General features: G+C 41.1%; 1 protein-coding gene across 11 annotated transcripts in view; it reads right to left on the bottom strand.

The window, feature by feature from the left end:
* The window catches only part of ATG2B (autophagy related 2B), a 74,139-nt gene extending 46,645 nt beyond the window's left edge, over window positions 1–27,494 (bottom strand). For 6 of the 11 annotated variants that reach the window (XM_036317675.1, XM_036317685.1, XM_036317733.1 and 3 more), the window contains exons 1-11: window positions 26,920–27,492; window positions 17,805–17,967; window positions 14,266–14,418; window positions 13,739–13,841; window positions 12,331–12,493; window positions 10,943–11,122; window positions 4,383–4,479; window positions 2,991–3,176; window positions 1,353–1,507; window positions 1,156–1,261; window positions 244–505 (exon numbers count right to left, since the gene is read on the bottom strand). In XM_036317675.1, coding sequence (XP_036173568.1) covers window positions 244–505; window positions 1,156–1,261; window positions 1,353–1,507; window positions 2,991–3,176; window positions 4,383–4,479; window positions 10,943–11,122; window positions 12,331–12,493; window positions 13,739–13,841; window positions 14,266–14,418; window positions 17,805–17,967; window positions 26,920–27,081 — 1,730 coding nt within the window. In that variant the 5' untranslated portion in view covers window positions 27,082–27,492. Of the gene's footprint in view, window positions 1–243; window positions 506–1,155; window positions 1,262–1,352; window positions 1,508–2,990; window positions 3,177–4,382; window positions 4,480–10,942; window positions 11,123–12,330; window positions 12,494–13,738; window positions 13,842–14,265; window positions 14,419–17,804; window positions 17,968–18,131; window positions 18,152–26,919 lie in introns of those variants that run through there. The other 5 variants (XM_036317715.1, XM_036317760.1, XM_036317766.1 and 2 more) reach the window with 4 other exon arrangements.
* Window positions 27,495–27,581: the final 87 nt, after the last annotated feature.

Below are 27,581 nucleotides of genomic sequence, written 5' to 3'. Positions count from 1 at the left end.
GGCAGGGAGCTAAACAAAAGATAATCTCCAAACTCCAGATTATCTACAGCTTATATCTGAATAACCTGAGTGAGAGAGTCTGTGATAAACATCTTTGCAGCAGTGGAAGAAAACCTCCCTCATTCCACTCATTTACAAATAAAATGGGAATTAGAAAAACAAATGGCGTGAGGTAGATAGATAAAAACAAAAGTCCACTTTGGTTCTTTTCCAAGAATTGTTAATAAACATGAGAGCATTTACCTAAGGTGATCATGTGAGCAAGCTTCTGCAAATACCGTTCTGAAAGATTTAAAATCATCTGTTGAAAATCTCGCAGGATCTATCTTTTCTATACAAGAAAAGAAAGCTATCGCCAGAGGTGTCAATGGATTAAGGTTCAATGATGTTTCAGGTGGAGACAATGGATCAATGTGAAGCACAGAGATTGACAAAGTTCCCACAGCTAGTCGAAAAATGAGCTCAGGCCTGGATTCATCCATTGAGACAGATCTAGAGGGGAGAGCTGAAATGCATGTGCTCAAATTATACACATAAAATTTAACAGTTAAAAACAATCCATTATATCACAACTATGACATTTATTTGTGCATTCCTTTTCAAAAACAGGTGATTACACAATAGTTTGAATGATATTAAACAAGTAAAATAAAATGAACTGTTATCTTTCTGCATTTCACATGCAGGATCCTTGGTACCTGAAGTACAAAGAAGTATGCTACAATAGGAAATGTATGAACAAAGCTTTGCATTAATAAAACTGTACTGGAAAAGTCAGAGATGAACCCAAGCTGCTCACTAAATTTTCCTCCAAGCCTGTATTCTACTCCAATTAAATTTTGCAGGGAATAAACCTGAGGTTCTCTTTCAAGGAAAGTATAAACAGTGAAACAAAAATCAGATGGTTGGTTGAGACGCTTCAACTGCAATAATATGAAATTTATGGTGAACTTTTTACTAAAAATACTTAAGTTTTTAAGTACCCAAAGAATATAGGAAATGTGCAACTATATTAAACACTTCACAGTGAGTTGCTCAGCAATGCTTCATATATACAAGAAGGAAAAGAAAAGAAGCAGGATGGCATTTTTTTTAATTTTAAGTTTTTTAAAATCCTAGCGGAAACCGTCCACAACGATCTTATTTGTCACTTACAAGTCTTCTGTAGAGACGATGGGTGAACTAGGTTGGACGGCAGTATTGACCCTCTTACTGGCTGTTCTTTATGATGATCAAGGAAATCTCCCCAGGTTGGCTGAAGCTATAAAAGAAATGTGGAAAGCAGATGAATAAAATATTGAATTTTAGAAGCAAGTTTTCAAGAATAGAACAAAAATTAAATAATACTTTACCACAGTAGCACTTAAGGGAGATCCAGCTGGGGTATTTGTATATGTGCTAGTTAATGATAACTCAAGGTCCATATTTGGGGGGTCCCCAAGAGGTGGAAGAGAAGAAAGACTATGGGACATGTCCATATCAGCCATGGAGAAGAAAACTTCTTCTTCTAAAGAGAATTAAACTTTGTCAATTGTATTGTAATTCCAAAAATCTACATCTTTTAAGTTAATATACACTTAATATAGTATTCTTCTTTCAGATTACCTGAGATATAGGCTACCCTAAATTTTATGTTACTTCCAGTGAGGTAATTTATTTGGATCTAAGATATAAATGGCACAGTAAAACTCAACTGAACATAGGTCAACCAAAGGTTATGCTATACTGTTGGTGAACTTTTTAAAAAATATATGATGCCCTAGCCAGTTTGGCTCAGTGGATAGAGCGTCGGCCTGCAAACTGAAAGGTCCCAGGTTCAATTCCGGTCAAGGGCCTGGGTTGTGGGCTCAATCCCCAGTGTGGGGCGTGCAGGGGGCAGCCGATCAATGATTCTCTCTCATCATCGATATCTCTCTCTCTCTCCCCCTCTTCCTTCCTCTCTGAAATCAATAAAAATATATTATATATACACACACACATATATATATGTGTGTGTGTGTGATCATTTTATTCATCTGCTTTCCACATATCTTTTATAGCTTCAGCCAACCTGGGGAGATTTCCTTGATCATCATAAAGAACAGCCAGTATATATGTGTGTGTATATGTGTCCGCAACCAAGGTACATGCCCTTGACCGGAATCGAACCCAGGACCCTTGAGTCCGTAGGCTGACGTTCTATACACTGAGCCAAACCGGCTAGGGCATTTTCCTTCTAAAATTATTCTACTCTACATACCACGTTCTAAAGAGTTGAATACACTTTACAATCAACATTTCTTAAGTTGACTTCAATTTTCTATTTCGTTCAACATCCCATACTTAAATTGATTCTTATTATTTTGAATATTAGTACTCATACATTCTGAAACACCTCAAAATGCCAGTAAACTGAATAAAGATTATACTTAGCCCTAGCTATTTTGGCTCAGTAGACAGCCTGCAGCCTGAAGAGTTCCGGTTTCAATTCCGGTCAAGGGCACATGCCCGGTTGTGGGCTTGATCCCTAGTAGGGGGCATGCAGGAGGCAGCTGGTCAATAATTCTCCCTCATCACTGATGTTCTTATCTCTCTCTCCCTCTCCCTTCCTCTCTAAAATCAATAAAAGATATATTTTTTTAAAAAAAGATTATATTTACATATAATTGATAGATTAATAGAGAAAGGTTCCTATTTAAAGGAATCTATAAATCATTATGTGAACACATAAGAATTTGACAGATGAAGAATTACCCCCTTTAGTTCTCATGAAAATCGATATCTTTATAAACTGACTTTCCTTAGAATAAATCATGATTTATGTAAACTACACAATCAAATGATACTGTAGCATGTCACTTTAATGCTGTGGTTAGAAATTTAAACTTAGAAATTTAAACCTTACAATAAGGATTTTTTGTTCAACCCCATGTTACAGCAGCCAAAATTAAGTTCACTTTGCCCTACGATGATAACATATGATTCTGGTGTCAACTTTTTGAGTTGCTTACCACGGCTAGAAGGTGTACGAGCCGTTTCTGACTCATAAAAGCTTTGCTCTGAAGATACACCCACAGAAAGGGAATCTTTTCTCAAATAATAGCGGTTTAATTCCATCTGAATGCGATATTCTTCTTCCTGCTGCATGGGTCGATTCTTTCTATCTTTATTAGCTAAACCTAATTTGCTAGAATTTTCTACAAGTATACAAAAAGAAAAGCAAAATAGTAATTAAACTTGAAGTTACTTATCATTTCTCTCCAAAAACACACTTATCCAATACCAATGGCCACATTTTTGTAAACTGGCTTTCATAGGAATAAATCATGATTTATAAAACAAAATCAAAGAGCGACTCTATAGCACATGTACCACTGCTGTGGTTATCACTGTAATGCAGTGGTTAGGTCAACTTAGAAATGTAACCCTTCTCACAGGATCTTTTCTTCTTTTCATTACTAACTCCATTTCCCAGCAGCCTTCATATCACAGCATCGTAATAGCACTGCCAGTGTTAAACCACCTGTTTTTACGAACTGGAAATCTAAGCAATAACTTCAAGCATATAGTTAGAAATCTCAAAAATCTTATCTTTGAAAAATAAGTCACTTAAAATGTGTGCTACTTGCTGTGTTAAAGAATTATACTTTCTCAGTTGTGTGAAATACTATCATCAACCAAGGAAATAAGCCAGACAATTTTTAAAAAGATGACATAAATAACCTGAATGCTAATTTGAGCCATGGTAACACAATTTAAAAGATCCAATCAGCCCTGAGCAGGTGGCTCAGTTGGTTGGAGTGTCGTCCCATACACCAAAAGGTTGTAGATTCCGTTCCTGGTCAGAGCACATATGTAGGTTGAGGGTTCGATACCTGGTAGGGGCACCGACAGGAGGCAACTGATGATGTTTTTCTCACATGGATGGATTTTTTTCACTCTCTCTTTTTCTTTCTCTCTCTTATCAATAAAAACATACCTTCAGGTAATGATTTAAAAATAATAAGTAGCCCTAACCGGTTTGGCTCAGTGGATAGAGTGTCGGCCTGCAGACTGAAAGGTCCCAGGTTCGATTCCAGTCAAGGGCATGTACCTTGGTTGCGGGCACATCCCCAGTAAGGGGTTAGCAGGAGGCAGCTGATGGATGTTTCTCTCTCATCTATGATTCTAACTATCCCTCTCCCTTCCTCTCTGTAAAAAATCAATAAAATATATTTTTTTTTAAAAAGTAAATAAATAATCCAATTAAGTTTAACTGTTTAGAATTCTTATTTACAATACATCTTCCTTATTTACAATACATTTCACACGTTCCTCTATAAGAGAATGCCCTATATGTATGTTGTATATTTTAACTAAAAAGTTATAAAGAATTAAAATAGTAACAACAGAGTTCTACTTGCCTGGTCCAGCAATAGCTGCTAACATATCCAAAAGCAAGTGTACCTGTCTTGGAGACAGGAATAGATGAATAGAGTCTATCTGTCCATCAATATCCAACTTCAAAAAAAAAAGAAAGACAAACATTCAGGATGAACACTGTCTATAATCTTGTCACCACAAGTCCCAGTACACTTTAATACACTGAGATGGTACTGATTATTTAGTCTTGGTTTTCTTCACCTAAGATTCTCTCTACTAATTCACACAATCTACAGTATAAGATTTAACGATTGCCAAACTTGTTCTATGAGGGAAAATCCTCCTGAGAAAGTCCATGATGGCAAGTCCAATGTCATACTTTTTGTCTTAAGTTTTTAGTATTTAAGGTATTTGAAGCCTTAAGACATAGTCTCCAAGAAAGAATGTTAAGACAGCAGTAGTATAATATTCATTCCCATCATGACTTCAAAAGACTCCAATCATAATCCTTAAAGCTTGACTTAAATCAAGAGCAAATAACGTTGGCTTTCATGAGTTTGCCTGTAGGTAACACTCCTTAGTAGAGCATGTAAGAACTTTTCCTGCCAATGGTGTGCCTCTCCAAATGCCCACTGCGTTCCACAAAGCCCAATCCCGCCTGGGCATGGGAGTGAAAGCCACATCAGAAATGGCAATAGGTCCAGTCAGCGTAGCTCAGTGGTTGAGCATCGACTTATGAACCAGGAAGTCACGGTTTGATTCCCAACCAGGGCACATGCCCGGGTTGCAGTCTCGATCCCCAATGGGGGCATGCAGGAGACAGCCGATCTATGATTCTCTCTCATCACTGATGTTTCTATTTCTCTCTCCTTCTCCCTTCCTCTAATTTTTTTTTAAATGCGGATAGAAGGATGCTCATGTGGACTTTCCTTCTCTCTATTTTTTCCAGCTCTCTATTTTTTCCTTCTAAAAATAAAAGCCCTATCCCACTCTCATCCTGATTTCTATGGAGTTTATTCTGAAGAAGAAAAAATTATTCTACTCTACATACCACGTTCTAAAGAGTTGAATACACTTGCCTTACTTTTCATTCACCTCTTTTTAGTTCTAATGCAAACACTGACTCCTATTGCAATTTTATAATAAAACACTTATATTTGGGCCCTAACCGATTTGGCTCAGTGGACAGAACGTCAGGCTGCGGACTCAAAGGTCCCAGGTTCGATTCCAGTCAAGGGCATGTACCTTGGTTGCAGGCACATCCCCAGTGGGGAGTGTGCAGGAGGCAGCTGAATCGATGTTTCTCTCTCATCGATGTTTCTAACTCTCTATCCCTCACCCTTCCTCTCTGTAAAAAATCAATAAAATATATTTAAAAAGGAGAGAAACTAAGATGGCGGCATAGGTAAACACCGGGAAATTGTCGCCTCACACAACAATTGAAAATTACCGCAAAGGACTGAGCAAACATCATCCAGAACAACAGAAAGGCTGGCTGAGTGTAAATTCTACAACTAGAAGGAAAGAAAAGCACGCTGAGAGCCAGAGGCGCTGCGGAGGTGAAGTGCAGAGGTACGGCGGCTCGCGCGCATAAGGAAAGGGGGTGGCACCTGAGGACGCGGCTGTCTTTTTGAATCACAAGCTCCCGACTGCTCTGAACTCCGGTTCCGGGAAGTCTCTGGGGACCCAGGACTCATACGGGGAGAAGCTGGTCTGTCCGGCAGCGGGCGAACTTGAAGGTGGCTTTTCCTCAGAGGTGCTTGCAGCAATTAGCGGGTCACTGAGACCCGCGACTCCAGGCGGAGAATCAGCCATAGCTCCTTGATCCGCCCTTGGATTCCCTGAGACCCCGCCCCACCCAGGCTGCGGCAGAGGCTTTTGCATGTGAATGTACCTAACTGCAGCCGAGCCAGGCAGACCCGGAACTTCCAAGAGAAGGCCCAAGGCCCCGCAGCGGCTTGCATTGCTTCACAGCTGAGCCTCTTCGTGGCTCCTGCTGTGTGGCCTCAGGCAGAGGCTGAATTAGCACCTCCTTAGATCCAGGAGCCACTGTACCCAGTGGTCAGAGGGGGACCATCCAGATTGCAACTCCTCAGATCCATAAGGGACACACCCAGGGAGCAGACTCAGTGAGCACCAAAGCCCCACTGAAGCAAGTCTTGCCCCAGAAGGGTGTCTTCAGCACAGTTCTCCCACTTTAGACACAGCTGATTCTCACAGCCAATTGGCCTGGAGGTCAATTCCTCCCAGTGATCCTACAACAACCAAGGCACCAAGAGTGCACCAAGAGTGTCCACCCCAGGTAACTGGGGAGGCTGAGCTACTGGGCCCTACAGGACACCTGGCGCGCAGGGCCACTCTATCAACACAGGGAAGCTGCCAAAATGCGGAGACAAAGAAACAGGTCACAAATGGCAGAAATGGAGGAAAGCAAACGATTGGATATAGAGTTCAAGGCCACGTTTATAAGGTTTTTCAAGAATTTTATGGAAACCGCCGATAAATTTAATGAATCCCTCAATAAGTATAGTGAGACCATGGAGGACATGAAAAAGGACCAACTAGAAATTAAGCATACACTGACTGAAATAAAGAATAATTTACAGAGATCCAGCAGCAGACAAGAGGATCCCAAGAATCAAGTCAAAGATTTGAAATACAAAGAAACAAAAAATACCCAACCGAAAAAGAAAAAAGAAAAGAGATTCCAAAAATATGAAGATAGTGTAAGGAACCTCTGGGACAACTTCAAGCGTACCAACATCAGAATTATAGGGGTACCAGAAGGAGAGAGAGGGCAAGATATTGAAAACCTTTTTGAAGAAATAATGACAGAAAACTTCCCCTACCTGGTGAAAGAAATGGACTTACAAGTCCAGGAAGTGCAGAGAACCCCAAACAAAAGGAATCCAAAGAGGACCACACCAAGACACATCATAATTAAAATGCCAAGAGCAAAAGATAAAGAGAGAATCTTAAAAGCAGCAAGAGAAAGACAGTCATTTACCTACAAGGGAGTACCCATACGACTGTCAGCTGATTTCTCAACAGAAACCATGCAGGCCAGAAGAGAGTGGCAAGAAATATTCAAAGTGATGAATAGCAAGAACCTGCAACCAAGATTACTTTATCCAGCAAAGCTATCATTCAGAATAGAAGGTCAGATAAAGAGCTTCACAGATAAGAAAAAGCTAAAGGAGTTCATCACCACCAAACCAGCATTATATGAAATGCTGAAAGGTATTCTTTAAGAAGAGGAAGAAGAAAAAGGAACTCTTACCATTTGCCACAGCATGGATGGAACTGGAGAGCGGATAAATACCACATGATCTCACTCATTTGTGGAATATAATGAACAACATAAGCTGATGAACAAGGACTGATCCAGAGACGGAGAGGCATTGATTGGACTGTCGGGACTTGGAGGGAAGGTAGGGGAGGGTGGGGGTAAGGGGGAAAGATCAACCAAAGGACTTATATGCAAGCATATAGGCCTAATCAATGGACATGGACAACGGGGGGGGTGAGGGCATGAGCGGGGGGGTGGGGGTGGGGGGTAGAGGGTAACGTGGGGACAAGGACACATATGTAATATCTTAATCAATAAAAAATAAATTAAAAATAAAATAAAATATATTTTAAAAAAAACAAAACACTTATATTTGGAAAATGGCATCTTCCCCAAGAGAAAAACAAATGTCTTCTGATTCTAGAAATAAAAGTAAAATTACAGTGATTTTGAGAGATTTTCATGATCTAACCAAGAATTCTCCAGCCCTAGCCAGTTTGACTCAGTGGATAGAGTGTCAGCCTGTGGACCAAAGGGTCCAGGGTTCAATTCCAGTCAAGGGCACGTACCTAGGTTGCAGGCTCCTCCCTGGCCCAGACCCTGATCAGGGCACATGCAGGAGGCAACCAATCGATGTTTCTCTCACACTGATGTTTCTCTCTGTCTTTGCCTCTCTCTTCCACTCTCCCTAAAAATCAATGGAAAAATATCCTCCAGTGAGGATTAACAAAACAAAACAAAAAAAAGAATTCCCCAATCATCATCATCACCATCACCATCATCATCTCCCTTTGTTAGTATCAGGGCACTATCCTAGGTGTTTTTATTGTATTTCCTCTAATTCTTAGTACTACTGCTGCTTTACAGATGAGGAAGCAGGCTCACAAAGATTAAAGGATTTTCACAAGGCTGTCTAACAGAGCTAGAGCCAGGATTGTAACCTATGCTGACCCAGATAGAAAGTCCCCATTCCTTCCATTCTGTCCATAGAGGTGTGGACAAAAAAGCGTTCAACAGAAAGTAAACTCATAGGGTGAACTGATCATAAATTCCTAACTTGGCAGGGCATGGTGGGTAGTCACGCCCGGCCATATAACTTCTTTACTGAGAGCGTATAATCTTAACTATTTTGTAATCCAATCCCCCCTTCATATAATCCTTAGTTTCCTCAATTTCAAACGTACAAAAGAAACAAAACTGTCATTCTCAGGAGCAGTGGACACCTCCCTTCCTGGAAACTGTCGTCAGTTTTGGCTCAAATAAACTCAGAAACTCTATACAGGTTTGGAAGTTTCCTATGTCAACGGAGGACGTGTTTTATGGGGCTCCTTTCTGACTGCTGACATTCCAGGCCATAAATCAGCAAGAAGTTCGGTCTGGAGTTAGTGGGGGAAACTCTCTTTCTGACCATATACCAAATTTTTAAAAATTGCATTTTAATTTGTTAGTGTTGAAAACATATTACAACTATGGAATGTAACACTAAAATAAATTTCAAACTCAATAAAACATGGAAATTGAAACAAAATGTGTATAAATGCAGCAGGCAAGTTCCCGGTTTACATATATAATGCATTCCCGGAAACATATGCTAAAACTGAGTATGAGAAACACCAGACTTCTACACTATTTGAGGTGGACACCAGTCTCAGAACTAAAAAACATGAAATCTTTCATAACATGTTGAACCCACAGTGTGAAGACTTAAGTCTAATGAACATCAGAAAGAGACTAAAGATACAACACTTTGAGCAACCTAATTAATGCCATCTGGTCTATATTAAGTTTATGAGATCTATGTTTCTCAATGCTAATCTAGAACTTTTATTTTCCCATTTACTATTCATTTTCATTACATAAGAACAAAATACACTCAAATACTCAGTTATTACACAAAAACGAACACATGGGCAAGGACATACTATTTCCAACTATTAAATACTGGCTGGCAAACAATGCCACCATGCAAAAGTTCCCCATATCATTTGTCACCTAATACACAGATGACCAAAAATAACATCTAAAGGCATTTATACAAATCAGTACATAACGTGCAGAAGTTTGCGTTAACACTAATATCAAATATACCAATGCTGAGGACTATATATAATCAGTCAGAACAGAGCCATAAAAGTGATTGTGATGGTTCTTCCTTCTTGGAAAAACAGCAAAATTCCCCAGAGGCATGTATGTATTGGTTTCCGAAGGATGTTACCAGGCAGGGGATTCCCTACAGTGTCCCACATACCGATGGCTTTCTGCTGCATTAGCACTCCCCTCCTGCTATCTAATAAAGAGGCTTAAATCCTAATGAGAGGATTTCGTACCATCCGAGGTAGGACAGAGCAGAAGGCGAGGGAACAACCAATAATACGGGTGCTGCCATTCTAATCACTACCCTCCTCCTCTTCCTCCAATTCCAGTCAGGTGTTCCAATCCAAGGAAGGACTTCCGCGAGCCTTCAATCCTCTGAAAACCTTTCTATGTACATTCACATGTACTCAGGGGCTCCTGCCTCCACATTCCACAGCAATTTCTATCCTCCATAACATAGCTTTTATTAAAAGGCAAAGACTGAGTTCCACTCATCTCTGCATTGATCTCAAGAGCTTGCTAGCCTGGCACAGAGCAGTCACTCAAACGTCTGGAGCAAGATAGACCAGTGAACACACAAATGAGAAAGTCCCCATATCTTCTCAATTGAAACTACATTTTACAGAGCTTGTACAGAAAATGTGTTTCCAAAGTCTGAAAATAGCACTTGACAAATACATGTTTGACTGACTGAATAAATGTATGTTTCCTGATTCTCCAATAGACTGTTCAATATTGTTCCCTAAGAAACGAATACAGTTGTCTTTACAGTCTCCAAAAAACCTATGAGACATCGTGAAAAAAATCAATCTCTTTTCATAAATATTATACATCTATAAAAACAGTCATCCAGTTAAAAATATGCGTAAGCTGAATATTCTTACATATAATTAAACATCTTCCAATCTTTCCTCCTTTAAACTTTATTTTGTGAAGCTAGAAAGGTATCCTTGCATAGCCCATTCCTAGTTCTCTGAACCAATGAATGTTTCTGAGCTGGGAGAGTTGGGGAAAGTGAGTGTGAGCAGCAGCAGGAGGGCACAGGCACTTGTGACCTAATCGCATAGGCACAGCTGAGAGCAAAAATGCTGACTCCAGGACAGCGGGTCCCCTCGTTCCAGGATAAGCTACAGTGACCATCAGGGATCACTGGAGAGACTACAGAATACTTGTAGTTTTATTTCACTTCTTACTACAGAAAGTAAAACAAATACTAACCTTAGCTCCAGGAAGCACTTCATTTTGTTTCAGCGTGAGACTCAACTCCAACCTACCAATTAGCCCTCCAATCTGCACTGGGTCAGAGGGTGCTACCTCTGGTAAAGTTCTAGTTAGCTGTGGGTGTGGCTCATAAACGATTTTAGGATTCCAGCTAGGTGACAGCTTTGGCTCAGTTTCCTACAATAGGGTGATAAGAATAAAGTACACTGTAAATAAATCAAACTGCAAAATACAAATGTCAATTTAAGAAGAAAATATTTGACATGCAAAACTGTATTACGTTACAATAGATAAACCAGAATCTTATAGCTAGTCTGAGGCACCATTGTATGTTAGCACAGTACCTTGGTAATGAAGACTAATAATGGAAAAGGACTTTATGGAAAAAAAAGCACAGCATCTGTTCAAATTACAGTAATAAGAAAACTTAATAGATGATCTATAATTAAGAAAATCTGATTTGTGAATTAACAAAAGATAAATTATAGAACTAATTTTGATACATAAAAGGAGGAATAAAGAACTCCTTAATTATAAACTTTTTTAAGATATGATTTGTAAGATAAATTTTCAGCAATACAATCACTATGTAAGGTAAATGTGAACATTGCTTGATTTCCTGCATTTATTGTGTAAGGACATTAGTTATTAAGATACCCTTGCTCCCCAAGACACAGTAGCCAATGTTTCTCTAATTAATACACAGCAAAAAGGAAAGGCATCTATAATAATAAAAGCATAATATGCTAATTAGACGAGACATCCTTCTGGACAACCTTCCAGACTAAGCCAGGGCTGCAAGGGAAGCCCAGGTCCCGGGTGCCTACTGGCAGCCAGAGGGAAGCCCAGGTTCCGGGTACCAGAGGGAAGCTGGTGGAAGGAAAGCCTACTCTTGCACGAATTTCATGCATCGGACCTCTAGTCCTATATAATAAAAGGCTAATATGCAAATCGACCAAACGAAGAAATGACTGGTCACTATGATGCGCAATGACCACCAGGGAGCAGACGCTCAAGGCAGAAGCTGCTCCCTGGTGGTCGGTGCACTCCCACAGGGGGAGCAACTGCTGGCTTAGGCCCCCTCACCCCGGGGAGCAGGCCTAAGCCATCAGTCGGACATGCCCTGAGGGCTCCCGGACTGTGAGAGGGGGCAGGCTGGGCTGAGAGACACCCCCCCGCAAGTGCACAAATTCCGTGCACCGGGCCTCTAGTTAATTATAAATATGAATGTTTTAAAATCTCTGAAATACGTCCCCATTACTCAATATTTGTGTTAATTTCCGGATCAGATGGGAACTCATTAACACATTATATATTCTAGCAAAACAGCTCTCACTTAAACCTTTGAAAAATTTGTGATTTAGTTTTGGTTTTGTTTTCCTTACCACTGGTGCAGTTGAACACACTGGGGAAGATTTTGCTGATGCAGAAAACTCATCCCAGAAGAGAGACACTCCAGAGAGCTGGAGTAACTTGTGAGCAAAAGCTGTAGGCTGATGGACGTTAATTCCTGAGGACTCGTCTGCAGTTTCATCACAGTATACAGTTCTGAAAGTTAACACCAAAAAGAGCATTTGCGTAAAACTCCTAGGAAAACCTACTTGCAATGATAAGAAATGCACACAGCTTTTTAAGTTAAAGGGATTTTTCAAGTGTTAACACCTTAGGATGTGTCTATAATGTGGGTCAGCATTACCATGCTTTACCACAGTAAATATTTCATGAGGAGACCTTAGCCCCCAGTAAGGATAACTTCATGAGGCTCCTAAATTTGGGGGGGAAATCAATAACTTTCTAAAGTTAGTTTCAAGGAACAGTTCCTGAGTACCCTCCAAACACCTCTGGGGAACAGTGAAACGGCATCTGGCTCCCTGTCAAAAGCCTGACATAAATGACCTGTCTTGAATTCTTATGACTATGCTATAAATACTTGTCTAATCTTCAGTTTAATCAAAATAAGGAAAGTAGTTCTAAATGCATGAGATTTTAGATATTATTTAACATACTATTCAAGGTAGGGCAACCTAATTTCAAAAATCTTTGAACAATAACTGATAGGTATGTTTTGTGAAAAGACAGAACCCATAACTTATCTGCTTAAAATTTGGCAAAGGTCCCCCACAGATCCATATACAAGTATCATTGGAGCTCAGTGTACATACTTCATTCTGCTTATTTCTGTGGGCAGTTCTCATGGCTCTAAGACACAGTGAACAGTCAGTAACTCTAATCAACACTCATGACATATAAAGTCAATCCCTGCTGAGAACTATTTACTGGGTCCAAGTGGGCATCCACGGAAAACCAAAAGCGATGTTTCTATCTGTTTACATAAATCACTACTGCACATGTTGACCTTATAATACCCTCACAGAATCCTCAAAGAAAACAGAAGTCTTAGCCTTTCTCACCAAAGCAGCAAAACTGCTGCTCACATTAATGAGACACACCTAGAGTGCACTGCTTATGTGCAAAACCTGACACTGCCCAGCGGGAGTGCCTCACCTTAGCAGCACACTGTTTTGACTTGACAGCAACTAAAAGAGAATTTCTTGCTTTGAATTCGACATAGTATTATATATAATTATACCCCAACTGGTACTTTACGTTTTCCATAAAGGGACTGGAACATAGCTTGGAGAGCAGCACTTTACTCCGAAATTACGCAATATATTAATTAAATATCATTACTTCTCACCTCCAAAAGCATTCTGAAGTCTAATAAGAGTTACAGTATGTTATTCATTAAAAAACAGAATAGGGTCATATTTTTCCAGGTATGAAAGGTCTTACCTTTCTATTCGAATTTCAAGTGCAGTTCCAGTTTTGGAGTTTTCTGGCACATGTTCAATTCTCAAGACGGTGTCTATAAAAGTGACTTTTACTCTTCTTAGTACTAAAGTAAATAGGTAACCATTAACATAAGAGACAAATAAAAACTTCGAATGAAAGAATAAATACTAAATTTGTTTAATATACACTTACAAAATAAAATTGAATTCCATTCCTTAAAAATCCCAAACTCTTGAGTTCTGAGCACTTACCCGTTGTTACATCTCATGGACACTTGGGGCAGTGACTAACACTCTCTGTTGAATTCAGACCCAATTCTAAGCATAATAAAGTAAACTCAAGGAGAAGTACAAAAGAACATGAAATTAAATGGAATGCAATATTTAAAAAACCTCAACTCTAAAGTTCTGAAGGGAGAACAGTTCATTTAAAAGTCACTTCAATGACTTTTCCTTATACAAGGCTTACTAAACAAAGATACTAAATGAAATCTCGATTTTTAGAAAAAATACTCAATAATACCAAACCTGTTTCAATAGTTTCAGCAAACTTTTCAAGTCCTTCAAAAGGCTGGGATCCTTCTCCTTGCTCATCTGTTAGTTTCTGGCTAAGACATTCCTTCGCCAACTGCATACTGCTGGTCATGAAACTTGACCAATACATAGGCTCAGATCCAGTTGCTGCAGAAAACATAGATTAATCCTAAATAAGTTTTCATAGTTACCACAAGGCATTTCTTAAAATAACACATTTCAAGTAGATAAATTATTAATCCTCTACAAGATATTTAGCATCAGGGTGTTACCTAGGGATACAATATTCTACAGAAATTACCCCTTAGATTTAAACATCATCTTATAATGACTGGGAGTGGGGGGGGGGGGGGGGGGGCGGGGCGGGATGGGACAAATCACAGTAAAAGTCCAGAGACATGTGCTCTGAGTACATGATATATATTTGCCAATTATTAATTTATGTGCTCATTCAGTGTGTATTTTACACACCCATGAGCTGTTCAAAATACTGTAGAGCAGGAGTTGACAAACTTTCTGTAAAGAGTCTGATAGTAAATATGTTAGGCTTTTGGGGCCATGTAGTCTCTATCACAACTACTCATGAAGGAGTATTTTGGTGTTCCAATAAAATTTTTTTTACAAAAACCAGATTTGGCCTGCCAGCCTTAATTAATTGATCTCCAATAGGAGTAGAAAAATAAAATAATTATTAATTCTGCCCTCAGAGAGCCTATAGCATAATAGAAGAAATGAGATAAGATTAAAAAGAATTAGTACAGCCCTAACCGGTTTGGCTCAGTGGATAGAGAGTCGGCCTGCGGACTGAAGGGTCCCAGGTTCAATTCCGGTCAAGGGCATGTACCATGGCTGCGGGCACATCCCCAGTAGGGGGCGTGCAGGAGGCAGCTGATCCATGTTTCTCGCTCATCAATGTTTCTAACTCTCTATCCCTCTCCCTTCCTCTCTGTAAAAAATCAATAAAATATGTTAAAAAAAAAAAAGAATTAGTACAACGATTACGTCTCAACAGAAAACATTATGGCCACTAAGAGGTGAATTTCTCTAGCTGAGGGGACTAACAGGAAAACAGGCACAGGTAGAGCTGATGCAGGCTTTAGAAGGTTAGTATAAATGTAGATAAAACAAAAGAGCAACCTTTGAGGAAGAAACACATGAACTGAAAAATCCTTTCCAGCGCTTCCCCTCATGAGAGAATTCCACCACACTTCCTTTTGTTATTCAAAACAAATGGGCAGAGATTACTAGAATTACTGTCTTCCAAATCAATTGTAAAAGCCCTTCTAATAGGACAGTTTTAAAGAAAGGAGAAAATATTTGACTTTCCATCAGAAAGTATTATTATATGTACTCAGAGTTAAAAGATAAAATATTCTTGTTTATTAAATACCGGGTTATTAAGGAGGATTTCCATGCACAGATTACTAATTTTCAAAATACAGGCACTATAATTCTACTAAGCATAATTTAAACTTGGTGATTCAGACAGCACTGGAAATTATAATTCTTCAAATATATGTTTAAAAAATCACTTGTCACTGAAAAAAAAAGGAATTTAAGTTCATAATTTAAGATGACTTACCATCGTAACTTAACTGGTTCTTAAAATGCACACACACACATAAATACACACTTTGTAGTAGAAAATCTGAGATACAACATAGCATAGTGGTTAAGAACAAGGACTCCAGAACTAGACTGGCTGAGTTCAGATCCTCTCTTTTCCACTTGACTAGCTATGACCTTGGACAAATTATTAAACTTATATGGGCCTCAATTACCTGTTCTGCAAAATAAAGATAATAAAAAATATCTATTTCAAAGAGTTATTGTGAGGATAATATTTGTAAAGCACGAAGTATAATATCTGGCATGCAAGAGGTACTATATATGCTTAAGTCAGAAAACATCATGTGCAAGTAAAGCTACCACACATATATACTTGTAAACAATTACAACTTTAAAGCTTTTCCTTCCAAAAATTTTTGCCCACTTACCCAATCCTAGGAAAGAGATGAAATAATTGTACAATGAACACCTGCGTGCCCTTCACCTAGGTCCTAGATTCATCAAGATTCTATTCTCTCTCTCTCTTTCTCTCTCTCTCATACTTTTGCTGAACTATTTGAAGATAAACTGCAGACATCATAACACTCACTCCTAAATACCTCAGCATGTAATTCCTAAGAACAAGAACATCCTCCTGCAAAATACACCCAAGAAATATAACTTTAATATATAATACTCTTATGTTTTATACCCAAATTTTCCCAGCTACCCCGATAACATCCTTCATAGCAATAAACAAACAAAGACATGATTATATACTGCAATTAGTTATTCATGTCTTTAGCCCCCTTTAATCTGGAACAGTTCCTCCATCCTTCTTGTCTTCCATTACACTGACATTTTTAGCAGTGCTAACCATTTACTTTATAAAATTTCCCTTACTTTGGATGTGTCTGACTGCTGCTTTATAATTTAGCAGGAACAGTAAGTACAACACTGATGTGTGTCCTTCCCAGTTGATTACATCAGGACACACATGCAGTCAGTTATTTTTGGTGGTGACTGTCAATTTTCTCCAACGTAAAGGTAAGTTTACCCTTTGTAAAAAATATGTAGCCCTGGCCAGGTGGCTCAATTGGTTGATGCATGGTCCCTTACACCAAAAAGGTTGTGAGTTCGATTCCGGGGTCAGGGCACATACCTAGGTTGTGGGTTCAATCTCTGGTCAAGGCGCTTAAGGGAGGCAAACGATTAACGTTTATCTCTCACATGGATGTTTCTCTCTCTTCCTCTCTCTATACATAACCTCTGGTGAGGATTAAGAAGAATCTACAAATCAGTGGGAGATAATTTGACACTGTCTAAATATTAAACTCCTCAACAACCCTTCACTAAATAGTATTAGCATTCATTGATGATTCTGTTCTGTATCAATTTTTACTATGGTGGCCAAAAGAATGGTGAATTCTATTTTTGTTATTTATATGTAAGTAGGTATTCTATTGCAATAAAGATCTTTCCCTTCTCCCTGTCCCCATTACATATTTATTTATTTGTATCAATATGGACTTAGGGCATTTTTTTAATTTAGCATGTTATAATTCATTATTGTCATCATTATTTTTGATACTCAAGCTTTCTCAGATTTGGCTAATGGGAGTCCCTTCAATCCTGATCTTGTGTCCTTTTAACAATTCTCCACAATTTTTGAGCACTTCCTTGCTTTCTGGCACAGTCCTTTGAATCTTTAGAACACAGTAAGTAATTGGTAACAAATAATTACATCAACCATCTACATACTAAAGTTCCTGTGGGTAAATAGGCAGAAAAGTAACATTAAAGATACAATCACACACATACACCACACCCTACACCGACCCATTTTATCTATCTCACAAATACAATGCAAAGTAATAAATTAAATATTGAATATAATGCAATTAGATTACTTTCCCAATCTCTGGGAAATAAAATAGAAACACTCAATAGAATAAAATAAAATAGAACACATGAGAAACACCTACCTAGGCGAGGTCTAGGTCGGAAGACCATTTCTAGCCCTTTCACTTCCAGTGCACAATTGTCCTGTAGCAAGGAGCCCCATGGAACTGACAGAGAAATTGACTGTATGAATCCTTCAGTGACTTCTAAAGGCGCATCTGCTGACTCCAGGATCTCATTGAGACACTAAAGAGAAAAACCAAGGGCAATTTTAAATCACGAGAACTTAAAATTGTTAACGTATTCAGATGCTGAATATGCTCATATATGTGTCAGGCACTAGGATAAAGGAAGCAGAGACCTAGTTAGTGACGATCCCTGGTCCTCACAAGCTTACAAAGATAACTTACCATGAAAGGCACACGTAATTAAAGTGTGATGAGTTGCACCCAGCAGATGTGGCTCAGTGATTGAGTGTCGACCTATGAACCAGGAGATCACAGCTCGATTCCCAGTCAGGGCACATGCCCGGGTTTCGGGCTCAATCCCCAGTGTGGGGCGTGCAGGAGGCAGCTGATCAATCTCTCTCATCATTAATGTTTCTCTCTCTCCCTTCTTCTCTGAAATCAATAAAAATATATTGTTTTTAAATATGTTTTATTGATTTTTTTTTATGGAGAGGGACAGAGTCAGAAACATCGATGAGAGAGAAACATTGATCAGCTGCCTCATGCACACCCCCACTGGGGATGCGCCCGCAACCAAGGCACATGCCCTTGACCGGAATCAAACCTGGGACCCTTCAGTCCGCAGGCTGATGCTCTATCCACTGAGCCAAACCAGCCAGGGCAAAATATATTATTTTTTAAAAGTGAGATGAGTTACATGCAGAGAAAATGCATTGTGCTATTTGAGCGTGTAAAGACCCTAACCTGGCACGCTAGTTGAGGAAGTGCTATTTAAAGCTGAGACGAGAAGGCTGAGGAGTAACTAGGCAAAGTGTTCCAGGCAAAGACAAAGGCATGTGGAAGGATTAAAAAAAAAAGCAGAGGTCAGAGAGGGCAAGCACACCTACTTGAGATGCAAGAGTATCTAAAGAGAAAAGCAGCTGTAGCTTTAGTGTACTGTGTCAGGGTGATGAGCCAGAGATAAGGCTACAGAGATAAGAGAGAGGGGCATCCAAAGAACCTTGTAATTCATGTTAGAGTCTGAAATTTATCTCAAGGGCAAGGTGAAACCATTGAAAGATTTTGAGTTTCCATGCCATGACGGGACTGGAACGTTTAGAGGGCCTCTCCTGCAGCCAGGTAGAGCATGAATTGGAAGAAAGCAAACCTCAGACAGAACGGTCGTGATGAGTAGAAGCTAGAAAAGTTGATTTGGCAAGAACAGCAACACTGAGGACAGTGAGAAGCGGACAGATTGTTGTAATACATTAGGAAGCCAAGTTAGCTGCCATCAAGAGGAAAGAAGAATGACTCCGGGTGCTGGCTTGGGCAACTGCTTAAACAGTGGTGCCATTTACTAGACAGAGAAACCTGGAGAAGCTGGTTAGGCGACAGATGAGGAGTTCAGTCCCAAAGAATACATTTGAGCAGACATCCAGGTGGAGATGTCTAGGAAGCAGCTGGAAATTCCGGTCTAGAGCTCGAGAGAGTCATCTGGGCTGGAGACAGAGAAGAGCATTGTGAACACAGAGGGTAAATGACGCCACGGCGGTGAGAGATGACCTTTAGGAACTTATGTAGAGGAAAACAACAAGAGGCCTAGGACAGAACCCTGGTAAACACCAATATTTAAGAAACACGTTAAGAAAGAGGAACCTGCAAAAGGCAGAGAGGAGAAGGGAAATCAAGAAAACTTCATTTTCCAGAAAATCATGGAAAGACAATGTGAAAGAAAAGAGTGGGAGGAGAACCAAGATGGCGGCATAGGTTAACGCCGGAGTTTGCTGCTTTGAACAACTACTTCAAAAGTGAAACTAAAAGACGGAAGGGACATCACCCAGAACCACAGGAACGCTGGCTGAGTGGAAGTCCTACAACTAGGAGGAAAGAGAAATGCATACGGACACTCAGAGGAGGCGCAGTGCTGAAGTCAAATTCTGAGGTGCGGAGTGCGTGGAGCCGGCTGGCGGCGGAGGGCGCGGTTGGCGATTTCAATCGGGAGGGAGTCGCAGACTCTGAGCTCCAGATACAGGCGAGTCTTTAGGGACCCAGACTCAAACGGGAGAAGCGGGACTGTCTGGCTTCGGTTAGAGCGAGTGCAGCTTTCTCTCCGAGCTTTGCAGCGGGTACTGGGACTCAGAGAGGCAGAGCCCCTGGGGACAGGACTGAGAGCCGCCATAACTGCTCTCTCTGGCCCACCCTGTTGATCCTGTGCGACCCGCCCCGCCCAAGCCCTGCACACAGGCATTTGCCGGATAGCCTCAGGCAAACGCCAGATTAGCACCTCCCTAGAGGACAGAAGTTCTCTCACTACTGACACAGCTGATTCTCATAGCCACTTGGCCTGGAGGTCAAACCCTCCCTGGTATTAGCTACAACAATCAAGGTTTAACTATAAGACTGCGAACAAAGACCACTAGGGGGTGCACCAAGGAAGCATAACAAAATGCGGAGACAAAGAAACAGGACAAAATTGTCAATGGAAGATATAGAGTTCAGAACCACACTTTTAAGGTCTCTCAAGAACTGTTTAGAAGCCGCCGATAAACTTAATGAGATCTACAAGAAAACTAATGAGACCCTCGATCTTATATTGGGGAACCAACTAGAAATTAAGCATACACGGACTGAAATAACGAATATTATACAGACTCCCGACAGCAGACCAGAGGAGCGCAAGAATCAAGTCAATGATTTGAAATGCGAGGAAGCAAAAAACACCCAACCGGAAAAGCAAAATGAAAAAAGAATCCAAAAATGCGAGGATAGTGTAAGGAGCCTCTGGGACAGCTTCAAGCGTACCAACGTCAGAATTATAGGGGAGCCAGAAGATGAGAGAGAGCAAGATATTGAAAACCTATTTGAAGAAATAATGACAGAAAACTTCCCCCACGTGGTGAAAGAAATGGACTTACAGGTCCAAGAAGCGAGGAGAACCCCAAACAAAAGGAATCCAAAGAGGACCACACCAAGACACATCATCATTAAAATGCCAAGAGCAAAAGATAAAGAGAGAATCTTAAAAACAGCAAGAGAAAGAAACTCAGTTACCTACAAGGGAATACCCATACGACTGTCAGCTGATTTCTCAACAGAAACTTTGCAGGCCAGAAGGGAGTGGCAAGAAATAGTCAAAGTGATGAATGCCAAGAACCTACAACCAAGATTACTTTATCCAGCAAAGCTATCATTCAGAATTGAAGGTCAGATAAAGAGCTTCACAGATAAGGAAAAGCTAAAGGCATTCATCACCACCAAACCAGGATTATATGAAATGCTGAAAGGTATCCTTTAAGAAGAGGAAGAGGAAGAAAAAGGTAAAGATACAAATTATGAACAACAAATATGCACCTATCAACAAGTGAATCTAAGAATCAAGTGAATAAATAATCTGATGAACAGAATGAACTGGTGATTATAATAGAATCAGGGACATAGAAAGGGAATGGACTGACTATTCTTGGGGGGGAAAGGGGTGTGGGAGATGCGGGAAGAGACTGGACAAAAATCGTGCACCTATGGATGAGGACAGTGGGTGGGGAGTGAGGGCGGAGGGTGGGGCGGGAACTGGGAGGAGGGGAGTTATGGAGGGGAAAAAAGAGGAACAAATGTAATAATCTGAACAATAAAGATTTAATTTAGAAAAAAAAAAAAGAGTGAGCAAGTGCAGCAACAGCTAAAAAGGACTCAAAGATTTTTAAGTGTCCCCTGGACTTTACTAGGTAAGTGGTATTTAGGGTACAGGTGATACCATTGAGAGGGATTTCAATAGAGTGGGGAGGCAAGCTAGATTATAACAGAAGGGTGACAGAAAGGATGTAAATACAGTTAGCAGAATAATTAAATGCGTTTCTGACAATGAATTTTTAAATTAGAATAAAAGTTATTAAATGCCAGTTTTATGTAGGGTACTTCCTGAAGGCCATGTTGCATAAGGGTGGAGTCATAATTCTTTGTCTACAAGCCTAATGCTGAATATTGAGTGAGACGGAGACTGGCTCCCGTTTTACCAGGTTTCTCCTGAAAGGCTTTCTGCATGTTGGGGCTTGCGTAATCATCCAGACTTTCTAAAAAGTACATGGGCACGGGTGGTCTCAAGGTACAAACACCCAGATCCTCACTCTATAAAGATACTCTTTCCCCAAACTGACCTTCCTCGGAAGAGTACTTACAGCAGTGACGTCAAGTTGGGTCTGCTTTCCCATAGCCCTCCGTGTGACTCACTTCTCCCACTTAGCCAAAACAGGCCTATCCTTTTACCTTCCTGAATCCTCTCTTACACACTACCTAGCGTATAAAGATCTCCAGGCAGGGCCAGAAACTTAAGTTTTCTGGTCTTTCACTGTCTTATACATATTTCTGACATGACACCAAAGAAAATCAAAGAACTAAGTGACACTGCTACTGCAAATCCCTTCAGTTCTCATCCACTTAGTTAAGACATCAGTGTTTCTCAAGCTTGCAATTATTTTAAAAATTTAGAATGAGCCCTGGCCAGGTGGCTCAATAGGATGAAGTGCCGTCCCTTATATCAAAAAGGTTGAGGGTTCAATTCCTGGGCAGGGCACATTCCTAGGTTGCGGGTTTGATCTCCAGTTGGGGAGCAATTGATGGGTGTTTTTCTCTCTCTCTCCTCTCTCTCTCCTCTCTCTCTCTTTTGCTCTTTCCTCCCCCCTTCCTCTCTCTCTGAAATCAATAAAACATATTCTCAGGTGAGAATTAAAAAAAGAAAAAGAAAATTTATATAAAAGCACCCAATATGTAAATAAATGGTCACTATTATCTTCAAAAGCAAACTAAAATCCCCTGCCTTGATGCCATGCCCCTCTAGTCATCAACCTCATTTCTCTTTCTTTTGTCAAGGGAGCTATTTTCTCAAACCACAAACTACTATCTGCCTTCTAACACTCAGCTCCTTTGAAACTGCTCTTAACCACCAATAAACTGACAAATGCAATGAAAAACATTCAGTCCTCATCTTCCTTGAATACTCATCTCAGTCTAATTCCTATTTTGAAATTCTAACTTTTCTTGGCTTCCATAACATGCTAACAGTCTTTTTTCCAACTCTTTACCACTTAAAATGATGATACTCCTCTAAGTTTTATCTTCAGCTTTTTTTGTTTCTCAACTAATCTACAACTGCCCATGCACTTTATGCCATTCCAGTGTTTCAGTTACCACTGATACTCTGATAACTCCCAAATCTTCCCAACTCTTCCTCAAATCCAATACTATATAGCATTTTGACCACTTCAATGGGAAAAGAACTCATGAACTCCTCCCTCCCACTCCAAGCTCCTTGAAGTTAGCAGTCTCTAAAATGTATCTATCCCAGAGATAATAGATGAGCCAATAGAGATGTGAGTAGAAAAATTAGACATTCTATATTAAATTTTTCACATTTTTATACAAAGGGCATTGGCACCCTCACTCCAGCCATATATCAGACTGGTACAAAGAGAAGACCAGCCCTAGCAGGTTTGGCTCAGTGGATAGAGCATGGGCCTGTGGACTGAAGGGTCCCAGGTTTGATTCTGGTCAAAGGCACATGCCTGGGTTGTGGGCTTGATCCCCAGTAGGGGGCATGTAGGAGGCAGCTGATCAATGATTCTCTCTCATCAGTGATGTTTCTATTTCTCTCTCCCTCTCCCTTCCTCTCTGAAAAAATATATATATTTTCAAAGAGACCAGTAGTTCCACAATGGGGAAGAGTTAAGAATGGTGCCCTCAGTTGGATGTTCCATTCCAACACACTGAAACTTACCTGAGCATCATTCTGCACAATAAAAAGAGACCTGTAGCCCTGGCTGGGTGGCTCAGTTGGTTGGAACATTATCCCACACACCAAAAAGGCTGTGGGTTCAATTCCCTGTCAGGGCACATGTGTAGGTAGTGGGTTTGATCCCCAGTTGGGACTTGAGTGGGAGGCAACCAATGTTTCTCTCTCTTCCTTCTTCTCTCTCTTAAAAGGAAAAAACAAAAACATATCCTTGGGTAAGGATTTAAAAAACCCAAACAGACTTTTAAGCAACAGAATCTTTGTAAAAAGACAAAAAGTGACAATAACTTTCTGATTTTCTGGCTTTACTTATGGCCAAATATTTAAGAGATGATTTTAAAGATGAAAAGCAATTTTCTTCTGTATAAACAGAAGAATTCTAAATATGCTGATCACTTATGTGATGACAAATAGCTATCAATAGTATATGCTATCAGGCAGGTATATTCCAAAAAACAAAACATACTGTATATTTTCAAAGTACAGATACCATTTTAGTAATGAGTGAGAAAGTAAATACTTTTCAAAGGATACTTGTACTAGGAGGAGAATGTTTTGAAAAATTATATTTGGAAATGTCTCTATTGTTACATGATTTTGTTGCTGAAATAATGTCTATTAAAAATACTATCTTTTTTTAAAGTCATTATCTACACAAAAGTTATAAAAGGTTTGAACATAGGGAAAATTATCCCAATGAATCTAAAAGTCTTGCTGAAGAGTTTTTTAAAGATATATATATATAAAATCACCTTCCAATTAATTAGCAAAAATAACTGATTGAGACCAAGGAAGAAGGGAATGTCCCTGCCAATGTCAACATAATCCTGTGCATAATTAATGGTTGGCAATTGAAACATTAGTGATGTCACCAATTATGCAATTCTTCCATTTGTATCTATGATTCTGTGAGGTAGCTTTTTTTCAGTAATGAAAGTCAGTCGAATGAAGTGTCAAAAGTAACTGAATTTGGAATCAGAAGTTTGAATAGCTATATTTAAGTGTCACATCAAGATTTATCAACAACGCTGGCCAGTTTGGCTCAGTGGATAGAGTGTTGGCCTGTGGACTGAAAGGTCCTGGGTTCAATTCCGGTGAAGGGCACATGCCCAGGTTTCGGGCTCACTCTCCAGTGTGGGGTGTGCAGGAGGCAGCCGATCAATGATTCTCTCTCATCACTGATGTTTCAAACTCTCTCTCCCTCTCCCTTCCTCTCTGAAATCAATAAAAGTATATATATTTTTTTAAAAAGAGTGATTGCTAAAATAGCTTTATTAAAAAAAGATTTATCATCAACAGAACACACTATAATTAATAAATAAATTAACAGCAACAAATGTTTACTGGATGCTTTATTTGACATTATCATTTTGGCTGGGCATATACCTCACCTTCAAGGAAAAGGACAAAAAATATTCAGAGTAAGTCTAGCCATAAATCACTATACCAATGATCCTGAAGTCAAACTGTAAAATTCAAATATTACCACCTCTGATTTTCCATGAGGATTACATGATCCACACAAATTAAGAGTGTCTACCATAGCGTCTTAAATACAAAAGATGCTCAATAAACATTTACTTTCCTTTGAAGCCATAGGATTCATAAAGAAATAATGGCCTTAGGAATTAGACAGGTTTGAATTCTCACTGTACCACTTGTTGGCCGTGTCACTTGGGGAAAATTATTTAACTCCATCTGTAAAATGGAAATAATAATACCCACTTTATAAGATTAATGTGAAAAGTCACTAATGAATAATGTATACAAAATCATTCAACCCACAAAAGACAGTTAGTAAGTATCCAACCCTCCTCCTTCAAGATAGCCTATTCATAACTGTACTGAAAGTAGAGACTCATGGATCGTTAAATTTATTTTATTTTGTTATGGGTCATTGAATTTTAAAATATCCACCATAATCCCTATCTTCTGGTAAGAATTACAGCAGTACAGTACCCTGCCACAGTGCCTGGCATGGAGTGTATAGCTATTCCATTAATGTTGACTGCACTCAGGTGAGTTCCTATGTCCAATGTCAATAGGCAAACTGTGGCAGCTGGGCTGGCCTGGCATGGGCCTGGGTCTTCCCATTATCCTATGTACTCTCCCTAGTTTAAATCGTCTCGTTACGGATATTCATGCTAGTGCAAATCAATGTAAGGACCATAATGCAGAATTAGCATAATTTGAGCTTTTCGAGTTTCTATGGCTAAGAAGTCATTACTTTGTTAAAATACTTTTTCATAAAAGGGAAAACCACAGCTTTTTTACACAGCTTAAATTAGGAGGGAAAAAAGTTTCCTTTTGTTCTTGCACAAATGATGTCCTACATGGAAACTGCTTAGGATTGCTTTTAGAAGAGTAAAACTCTAGAACGGCACAACCGATTCAAACAGAGCAGCGAACTCCAGCGCAGTAAATAAATGGCCGGGGCGAGGGGAAGCCACTTGTCAAACCCAAGGCGGCGCGTACTTAAGCAAAGCACTACCCAGTGAGCGTTCAAATGCAAGTGCAGCTGTCCGTGCTGAGCTGAAGTATACCTGAAGCACCTGTAGGCCACAAGGAGTCGCCTCACAGCCTCCGGATGGCAGGTAGGAAACAGGATTTAAATGCCCGAGAATCGCAGCCTCAGCGCTTTTGCAACACCTGCGCTGGCTGACGCTCGGTCACGTGAAACCGCCCGCGCTCCCAGGGCCATTCACAGGCTGGCCTTGCACCATGTCAACAAGCAAAGGCAGGCAAACCGGCGGGGGCGGCCTTCACCCAACTTTCTCCCGGTGGCAAACGCGGTTCCGAGTCCACGCTGTGCGAGGAGCCGACCCCCAACACATGACCGAAAGCCTGGGAGTGCTGACATCCCCGAGGTCCTCCCATCCTTCCCGCTCCCGAGTGTCATCCCATGAAACAGGGTCCGTTTGCCACTGAACCCCCGCGACCCCTTCGATCGGAGGGGGCAGCCCGGTCACCTCCCTCCATGGACGCCTTCCCAGACCCCAGCCACTGACCCCACGGGTTCCCACCGTGCAGACTCCAGTGTCTCGGTTACGTTTCTGGAACACGTGTTGGGAGGGCGCAAACTTGCTAGAAAGAGATGAAGCAACCCTTTCCGCACGGTTATCTGGGCCCTGCCGCACTGCCCAGGGAGGGGACGAATGTCACCAATTTTGGGATGACAGCCCTTCAAATAGGCCTACGGAGGGGAGCGAGGCCCGCACGCCCGGCCGGCCGGCCGCCGGCAGCTCTTACCCATTTGTCCAAGGGGACCTGGGCGAGGGAGCCGGTGCCCTGGTACAGGTCCAGGCTGAGCTGCTCCAGGCTCAGCTTCTCCTGCAGGAAGTGGCCCAGGTACCGCTGCAGGAGGTACCGGCAGGCCCTCTTCTTGATGGACTCTGAGAACGGCCACGGCATGATGAAGGCTGGCGGCGGCTGCGGGCGGCGGCGACTCCGGCCTCGTGGCGCAGGCTCCGGCTCCAGGCCGCGACCGCGGCGCCTCGGGTCCCGGCCGGCGACCCCGGGCCGCGGCTGGGCCTAAGCCCGGGGCGGCTCCTCCATGCCCGCCGGTACCGGGCGTCCCTCAGGGCGACCCCATCTCCCGCGCCGCGTCGTTCGCTCTAGGCCTGGCGGACCGGGACGAGGCGCAGAAGAGTCCCCGTCGCCCCTGACCCGCGGGGTCCGGGGGATCCCCTTCTACACAGAGAGAGGGTGCAGGAGAGGCGGGGGGAGGCGACAAGGCCCGAGGCAGGGGCTCAGCGGACACCTCCACCGCCGCCGCGCGACGAATTTGTTGTCATCCGGGGGCGCGCTCCCGGCTCTGGCGACGCTCCCGGCGCGTTCGCGAGACTTGGACTCCCTGCGCGCGACCGGAAGTGACGTCACACTGGGCCTGGCGGAGGCGGGAAGAAGGGCCC

Source organism: Myotis myotis, unplaced genomic scaffold, assembly GCF_014108235.1.
Source record: "Myotis myotis isolate mMyoMyo1 unplaced genomic scaffold, mMyoMyo1.p scaffold_m19_p_1, whole genome shotgun sequence".
NCBI lineage: Eukaryota > Metazoa > Chordata > Mammalia > Chiroptera > Vespertilionidae > Myotis > Myotis myotis.
This window is presented reverse-complemented; position numbering and strand designations above follow the sequence as displayed.